The sequence below is a fragment of the Malania oleifera genome, chromosome 8 (assembly GCF_029873635.1).
Source record: "Malania oleifera isolate guangnan ecotype guangnan chromosome 8, ASM2987363v1, whole genome shotgun sequence".
Classification (NCBI taxonomy): domain Eukaryota; kingdom Viridiplantae; phylum Streptophyta; class Magnoliopsida; order Santalales; family Ximeniaceae; genus Malania; species Malania oleifera.
In genome coordinates, this window is record NC_080424.1 from 9011825 (window position 1) to 9020942 (window position 9118).

Genomic DNA, 9118 nt, shown 5'->3' on the forward strand with positions numbered 1-9118 from the left:
TGCCAAAATTTTTCGAAAGCGTATACTAATTTTTTTAACTTTCTTAATTTGTAGGGTTTGCACATGTACAACGTCAGGATGATGTCATGCACTACGGATGCAACTTTTCACTTTTTTTGTTATCTAAATAGATGAAATGTATTTGAATTTGAATTTGTATAATGTATTTGTATTTAAATTTGAATTTGTATAATATATTTGTATTCGAATTTGAATTTGTATAATATATTTGTATTTAGATTTGAATTAGAATTTTGAATAATTTATGAATTTTATTGCAATTATGGTTTAATGTTATGTATAAGAAAATGTAATTTAATTGCAGATTTTTATAAGAATTAATAATTGGAAAAAAGTTAATTTCATTACTAATTGTCCAATTTAAGTATTAGTGACGGTTTCAAAATCGTCACTAATAGCCTTTTTAGTTTTGGTGAAGGTTCTCAAACCGTCACTAATAATATGGCTTTAGTGATGGTTCTGCAGAGCAATAGTGACAATTCTAAAACCGTCACTAATAATAGAGCAATAGTGACGGTTCTAAAACCGTCACTAATAATAGAGTAATAGTGACAGTTTTAAAACCGTCACTAATAATAGAGCATTAGAATAGAGCATTAGTGACGGTTTTAAAACCATCACTAATACTATGACTTTAGTGACGATTTTTGATCGATCTGGTGTACAATCTATAGTGACGAGTTTAGGACTCGTTTTTAGTGACGGTTTTAATCCGTTACTAATACTCTATTATTAGTGACGGTTTGAAAAATTTGTCACTAATAAGTATCAGTAAAGGCAGGTATAGCGACTAATTGAAAACCATCACTAATACTAGTAGTGACGGTTTTGTGAGTATTAGTGATGGTTTAAAACCGTCACTAATAACCTTATTTTTTGTAGTGGCTATTAGACACTAAATAGGAACTACATGGAGAAATCATATTTTCTATTTTTCAAAAAAATAAAATGAATTATTTAAATGGCAGAAACATTAACACCAAATTTGGAGGCTAAGGTATGGAGAAACAAATAAACAATTCACAAATCTAAAGTGTCAGAATAATGATATTTTGGTCCAAGCAAAATATAAAAGCAGCCCAACAAGCAAAAAAGTTTTGCTTTCCTTTTTTTTTTTTTTGTTATTTGGGTGGCGGAATGCATAAGCGAGATGATAGGAGGGTGATCACCGGAATCAAACATCAGAATTAAATAAAACAGCCGTTGTCCGAGTGTTGTCTCTTACAACTAGGCAACTCACTTGTATTTTATATTCTCAGATGATTATAATATTACTAAAATATCTAATAAAAAGGTGATTAGACAATTAACAATACTAAACATGATGTTGTTATAATACTAATTGTGTGACCACTTGCTCCCAACAATAGGATAATACTATTAATTAAATTAAAAAGCAAAAAGAAGAATCTAAAAACACAATGGAGATTAAATTAAATGAAAGAGGTGATCAATAAGAAGTCAATGGTTCCCCTTGTGCACAAAGTCAAGGCATCATGATTCATTTCATTGTGCCATAATTCCTTTTCTAAACAATCTTTAATATTGGAGAATGTTATCTAGTCTTAGCCACTATTGGAGTAAATGATGGGCTAAATATTTTTATTTTGACATAGTGTAGAACATGGCCCGTTGACACTATCATCTAATGCCTGTTTAACTTGTATGACTGAATGTCTATTGATAGTAAATATGTGTTATACGTATATGTATATAGAGGATTACTCTTTACATTTCTTGTTGAGAAGAGAAATATTATATACATGCATATTATGTAATTAAAATATGTATTTTTACATGTCAAGTTTGTCAAATTAAAATAACAAGTGTAAAGATAACATAGAGGGCAGGTCTCCTCTATAATTTGTTAATGTGAAAATCCTATTAAATACATATATGTTAAACACATTGCTAGAAGCACTATTCACTTTATCATCATTCAATTTATGAGTGTGCTTATTCACTTTTGTGGAATTCATTGGAATATATATATATATTTTTTTTACCATTTAATAGATTTCTTATTCTATTTGTATTGAGGAGCTGGTAGATAGTTTATTGTAACTTACTTGTTATGGAACTCTAGTTTTAAAAGAAAAATTCTTAGGCTATGCAGCATCCTTAACTAATATTATGGTGTTATTAAAATTATTCCTATATTCAGTATAACTACTAAAAATTTATTAGAATAACTATTCTGCACATACCTTGAAAATATATCAATAGTTTTAAGTCCTACTATTTTTTCCCTTTCAAGTTATAAGTATCTTAACCAAACACCGTCCACATATAGGGGATATCAAATTTAAAAAGTTACGTCTTTTTCCAAAATTCAAAGGTTCCTTGTCATTATCTTCTCTTACAAGATTTAAAATATAACATGATAATAACGATCCCCCCCCCCCCCGCCCGGCCAAATTCTCAAGCGCCCCAAAATTTAATTAATTAGGGTTATATTTTTTCTCTCAACTTCAATATTATATTTTAGATTGAGGTGCATAAGGTTGTGATTTTTAAAAATTTCCTTTACTTCAATCAAAAATATTTTGATCATCTATCACACCTCAAAATCTAGATCTTCTCCTTTTATTGGTTTCCAACTTCAGTTCTATAAATCTAAGATTTATTAAATATTTTATCTTTACATTTTAAAAGATACACATAACAATGCTTAGAGGAATCATCTAACGTAACAAATACTTCTCCATCAATAGTTAGTGTTCCATTAGATTTATCCTATATCACTAATAAAAATAATTTCTTCTTCAAATTTAGAGCATGTATGACATTTAGTATATCACCCTTGGTCCCCTTTTCTTTCTTTGCAACAAACACAAAATTAGGGCTAAAATTAAACCAAAACAAAATAAAAGCCAATGGGCAGCTAGTTATTTACCTCTGCGCCAGATCCTTTTACGAAGAAAACTCTACTATTTCATCATCCACATTACAAGAAACCTCCACCGATTCTCGCTCATGCATCGATGTCGGTCCGTTGTTAAGCCATCGTCTCAAACGCCTGAGAACCGGAGCCAAATTCTCCCCAAGATCATGGTCCCAATCCATGATAGGGGCTGAAAACATTCATCATCTTTGAGATCGCGTAGGGTCACACTGCTCGAAGGTCCTAGACCTGGTTCATCAGAAAAGGATTCTCGAGTAGGGACTTGAGGCGACGGGCCCTCGGCTGCGACGGTCAGTGGATGAACGGTGACGGCTTTGCGACAGAGAGAGGAGAATCCGGAGGGGAGGATCGGGAGAGGAGTGGGAAAGAGATAAGGGAAAGGAGGGAACAGAGGAAGATTGCGGAGAAACCCGATAAATAAAAGAACTAGTAGTGGCGAATTCATAACCGTCACTACTAATGGGGCAATAGTGACGAATAAATAAATTCGTCACTAATACTCTGAAACAAAAATTTTTATTTATTTTTAAATATGGGAAGTATTAGTGACGGTTCTCAAATCCGTTACTACTAGTGGGGCAATAGTGACGAAAAAATAAATTCGTCACTAAAACTTTGAAAAAAAAAATTTATTTACTTTTAAATACGGGAAGTATTAATGACGGTTCTCAAATCTGTCATTAATACTGGGGCAATAGTGACGAATATATAAATTTGCTACTAATACTCTAAAACAAAAATATTGAAATTATTTTTAAATATGAGAAGTATTAGTGATGTTTCTCAAATTCGTCACTAATACTGGGGTAATAGTGACGAATATATAAATTCGTCACTAATACTTTGAAATAAAAATATTGAGATTATTTTTAAATATGGGAAATATTAGTAATGATTTTCAAATCCATCATTAATAATGGACAAATAGTGACGAATATATAAATTCGTTACTAATACTCTGAAATAAAAATATTGAGATTATTTTTAAATACGGGAAGTATTAGTAACAGTTCTCAAATCTGTTTCTAATAATGGGTAAATAGTGACATATATATAAATTCATTACTAATACTCTAAAATAAATATTTTTATTTATTTTTAAATACGAGAAGTATTAGTGACGGTTCTCAAATCCGTCACTAATACTGGGGCAATAGTGACGAACATATACATTTGTCACTAATATTTTGAAACAAAAAAATTTATTTATTTTTAAAATAATAGTAGTGACGGTTATTTATTCGTCACTAATGAATATCTTTTAGTGACGGATCTAGTTCGTCACTAATACTGTACAAATCGTCGCAAATATTTTCCCGAGATAATTTCTGCGCGAAAAACTATTTTCCGCGATTTTTTCGATTTTTAGTGATGAAATTATTAGTAACGGATTTAATTTCGTTACTAATGGTTCCGTATTAGTGACAGTTCTCAAATCCGTCACTAATACCCACCTTTAGTGACGAAATTGAATCCGTCACTAATAATTTCGTTACTAAAAACAGTTTTTTTATAATGGATAGACGCACACACATGCTGTACATGTAAAGCATACATATATATATATAGAGAGAGAGAGAGAGAGAGAGAGAGAGAGAGAGAGAGAGAGAGAGAGAGAGAGAGAGAGAGAGAGACGTACACACACAAACACTGTCCGATGGATCATGCATGTTTTATATAACAATAGCCAACGTGCATGCATATATTTATACACGAACTGACAGGTCTCTCAACCAGAGTGGGTGGTCACGGACTTGCCTCATTTCACCGCTGATTCCATAATGCAAAACCCTTGACATACGCATGGATCAAGCTAGCTAGCGAGCTTCTAGCTTGCTAGCATTAATTCACACCGACGGTGCTCAAAAGCAATTCCCATTACTCCATCAGTATGTCTGACAAGAGGCGCAGCACATGAACCCCATTACATGTTCCGATCGATCGATGCCATTAATTAATTGATCGAGCATTTACAAGATATGCATGACGAACTATTGGGTGGGATCTATCGGTTTTTTGGCCATGCAGCACTTATAAATATGCATATATCCATAGTGTGAATGCATGTGTATGTGGTGCGGCACGTACTGGCTGGCCGGAGATGACGATGATGAGAAGGGGGAGTGGGCACGTTGCAGCTTCTTGCGCTACTTTTGGTGTCGTCCTGTGGTTGACGGTGGTGGCTGTGAGGGCATGGCCGCCGGGATCCCCTCGGACTCGGTCTCAGCCTCAGCGCCCTAAGACTCAGCCGGACGTGCCGTGCTTTTTCATATTTGGGGACTCGTTGGTGGATAATGGCAACAACAATGGAATCCTTACACTTTCCAGGGCCAACTACTTTCCTTATGGTATTGATTTCCCTCAGGGCGTCACTGGTCGCTTCACCAATGGTCGAACTTATGTTGATGTCTTAGGTACCCCTACTTTCCTACCTTAATACATATACGATATCATAATTAATTAATTTCTGAATCTTCTTAATTTACTGGTCTATATATATGTTAATTTTTTTTTAATTATTTTTTAATGCATGTAAATTTTAATTTGCAGCTGAACTATTAGGGTTTCAGGAGTACATTCCAGCTAACGCAGAAACTGGTGGCCCTGGTGTGCTTCGGGGTGTAAACTATGCATCCGGAGCGGCAGGCATCCTGGACGAAACTGGAGACAATCTGGTATATTATATAATCCTATATATGCAACACACTTATTTATTTATTTATTTTTTACGGCCTAAAATTCCTATATCTGCAAGCCCTTCAGACTCACCAAGACAACACCAAATTGAGGGAATGAAAAAATTATTGCCTGCCATCGACGTATCTCTATCACTAGACAAATTATAAGTGGGGAATTAAAGGTAACACCTTGAAGTCCCTGAGACCCAACTTCACCCTTAAGAGTGATGTCGGACAAAGCAGTAATGTTCACTCAATTAATTCCATGTATACGACCTTCTCATTCCCTTTTCATAAAGGGACGTAGTTAGGGATCCAACCTATATAAACATAGAAGGATACCACTTTGTTTTTTTTTTTTTGAGGTTTCAAACATTTCAAGGATTTCTCTTAATATTTGATTTTTGGGATATCTGCATCACTCTCGAACTTGTTTTTTTGCCAAATACAAGAGAGTATCTTTTTCTTTTTAATAAACCTTACCAAAAGGGTTTTAAATTTTAAATTTGATATATACTCAGGAAAGGTTATTAAAAATTTTGAAATCTAAGACGAGATCAATGTCTTTTTGTCAAAAATTAGTGAAGATTAGTGCAAGTCTATGACCCCCAAAAAAAAAATTCAAACAAAAGATTGAATAGAAAAAGGCAAACACATGTATATGAAGAGAATATTGAAGTTGGAGGATCATAATGAGAAGAGAGATAATCGAAGCATACATGAAATTAATTGAATTTGCAGGGGGGTCATGTGTCGATGAGCCAACAAGTAGCCAACTTTGGACGGACAGTGGAGGAGATGCGGAGTCTGTTCAGAGGGGACACCAACGAAGTGAAGAGGTACCTGGGGAAGTGCATATTCTACTCCGGCATGGGAAGCAACGACTACCTCAACAATTACTTCATGCCCTCCTACTATTCCACCGCCTCCCACTCCTCTCCTCAAGCTTTTGCCGCCTCCCTTCTCCGCCTCTATTCTCGCCAACTCCGGGTAATGAATATTTTTTTTTTAAAGAGGTGAGGGTGAAATAGATTGTATCAAGGACAGCTCCGCAGCAAGATGCTTGGAAGCTGAGATTTACACAGCTAGAAGCATGTGCTGAGTTACAAACTCATTGTTGAGCAACAAAACAAAAAATCATTCCAGTTCATGCCCATAAAATGGTAGTTTGAACGACTCGAAAGGAATAAATTATACACAACCTTTTCTTTGGTATAGCCAGCTCAGAGTAATATACAAAACAAAAGATCCAACCATCCCGAAATTTATGTGTAAAATTGGTTCTTAATTAACAGTAAGAATGTGCATGTGGGTGAGGTTGTTTTGTTTTATTTTGTGTTGCGTAGGAATTATATGAGTTGGGAGCTCGAAAGGTGGTAGTGACGGGTGTTGGACAGATTGGGTGCATTCCATATGAGTTGGCTAGATATAATGGTGGCAGCGGTAGATGCAATGAGAGTATCAACAACGCCATACTTTTCTTCAACTCGGGGCTTCGAAAATTGGTTACAGGCTTCAACAGAGGTCAATTGCCGGGCTCAAATTTTGTTTACCTTGACTCCTACCAGAGCTTCAAACAACTTGCTCAAAATGCCAGGTCTTATGGTAATCCATCCATCCCCATCCACCTTTCTATGTTGTAGATATGAATGTATAGAAAATTACTCTATTTAATCAAACCAAACATAAGGAAAAAAAGAACAAAAGGAAGTAAGTCGGGTAGGTACCGAAAAAGGATGCATATATCTTCACTTGAAGGGAGTCAAGTTTTTATTTTTTTAAAATATATTTTCTGTTCATTAACTCCCGAGATCTCCCTTTAATTCCATACACCTCTTCACCTCCTTCTAAGATATATTCAAACCTATCAAAACTTAACTTTAGAATGGATTAGGGGTTTGGTGGATCAATCTCAAAAGCCCTTTTCAATACTATGGATTTTACTTATTTTTAGCATAAAAAATCTATTTAATTAAATCATTTGATTCCTCCTCAGATAACATTCATAATTAAGTAGGATAAAAAAAAGAAGTTAGTTTTAGGTTTGTAACCCATGAGCCGGGGTCCATTGTGCTGAAACAATATCTCAACCTAAAACATTCTTCTCTTTGTAATAATTATGTTATTTAAGTTGTAGTAATTTGCAGAGATCATCACTATCTGTGGCAGCAATACAGAATGAGTATATGTTAATATATATAGTAATTGCATCATAGGCCGAGGACATTAGATTTAGTACATAATAATTTTGTGCTAAGGTTTTATTAGTCACGATCCATAGAAGCATTGAATATAGGTTGAGCCAAAATCGAATCAAATGTGATACTTAACTGTTGTAATCAAAATATATCGAGTACATAGGACTCCCAATATTAAAATGAATATATATGTATTAGCTCTAGTATCATCATAATTGCAGAAAAATTCATTTGTCAACTTATGACACCATCAATCTGCTCTAGAGTGCATAACAAGTCACAACTCAAACACAATGCTTAACTGCTACCAGATTTTAAGGATTTTAGTAAGACTGACTGTCAACAAAAATTTTTGCCGCAATTTCTATTGGACTCTGTCAAGTAGTGATTTGGGAAAATGAACTTCAAATCTTAGGTTTTAAATTATTTAGAATTTAACAATTTGATTAGCACAATCTTAGATGATATTTTATCTATTTCACAAAATTTTTATTCCAATGCCATGATACAAATGTTTCTAAATACGGTTTTGCCTTTTTTATAGTAAAATTATGTTCAATTTCTTAGTTTTCAGCTTAGTTAAATTTTGAAAGTTGTGCAGGTTTCACGGTGGTAGACACAGGATGTTGCGGAGTAGGAAAAAACAATGGTCAGCTAACTTGTCTCCCTCTTCAACAACCTTGTGAAGACCACACCAAGTACATGTATTGGGATGCCTTCCATCCTACAGACGCTGCAAATGTCATACTTGCCAATAAATCATACAGCTCCATAACACACTCATATGCTTATCCAATAAATATACAACAGTTAGCAAAACTTTGAGAGAGTTGAAACCTTTTAATGCTTAACTAGACACAAGCAAAAGGAATAATAGCAGTATGGTTTATGTGGTGTATGTTGTGATCCCTAGATTTCTATGTTCCATGCACGTTTTTTATTATTGTTACAAGAAGCTTTGATTAATGATGTTGCAATCCCTAGATTTCTTTGTTCCATGCATGTTTTTAATTGGTGTTATGAGAAGCTTTCAGTCCCTTTGAGGTTGTCGATCTTTTTCTTACTTAATGATTTGTTGAGCCTAGAAGGGGTTGGATTTGAGGGAGATATATGGCAATACACAAGTAATATGATGAAATAAAGAGCATTAGGGTTAGAGGAATGAACAATTGTTTAAGAAGCTCAATTAAGAGCTGAGTGGCAAGTGAAAGGATTCTAACTAAATGTTTGGAGAATTTAAGGTCAGAGGGGAATTCCAGAGAGAGTTTAATTTTTTTTTTTTTTTTTTGGGCTACATTGGGTTTAGATTACACAAC

At 34.2% G+C, this 9118-nt stretch overlaps 1 protein-coding gene across 1 annotated transcript; it reads left to right on the forward strand.

Annotated features, from left to right (window-relative positions):
* The first annotated feature begins 4996 nt into the window (after window positions 1–4996).
* LOC131161940 (GDSL esterase/lipase At1g33811) lies at window positions 4997–8839 on the forward strand. Its single transcript, XM_058117976.1, has 5 exons — window positions 4997–5340; window positions 5477–5601; window positions 6346–6594; window positions 6951–7209; window positions 8404–8839. The coding sequence occupies exons 1-5, from the start codon at window positions 5028–5030 to the stop codon at window positions 8625–8627; spliced, it is 1170 nt and encodes a 389-aa protein (XP_057973959.1). The 5' UTR covers window positions 4997–5027; the 3' UTR covers window positions 8628–8839.
* The last annotated feature ends 279 nt before the right edge of the window (window positions 8840–9118 follow it).

Coding starts and splice junctions, on each gene's coding strand:
- LOC131161940 (XM_058117976.1), top strand. CDS start 5,028: ATGACGATGATGAGAAGGGGGAGTGGGCACGTTGCAGCTTCTTGCGCT. Junction 5,341..5,476: donor AACTTATGTTGATGTCTTAG/GTACCCCTACTT, acceptor TTTAATTTGCAG/CTGAACTATTAGGGTTTCAG. Junction 5,602..6,345: donor ACGAAACTGGAGACAATCTG/GTATATTATATA, acceptor TTGAATTTGCAG/GGGGGTCATGTGTCGATGAG.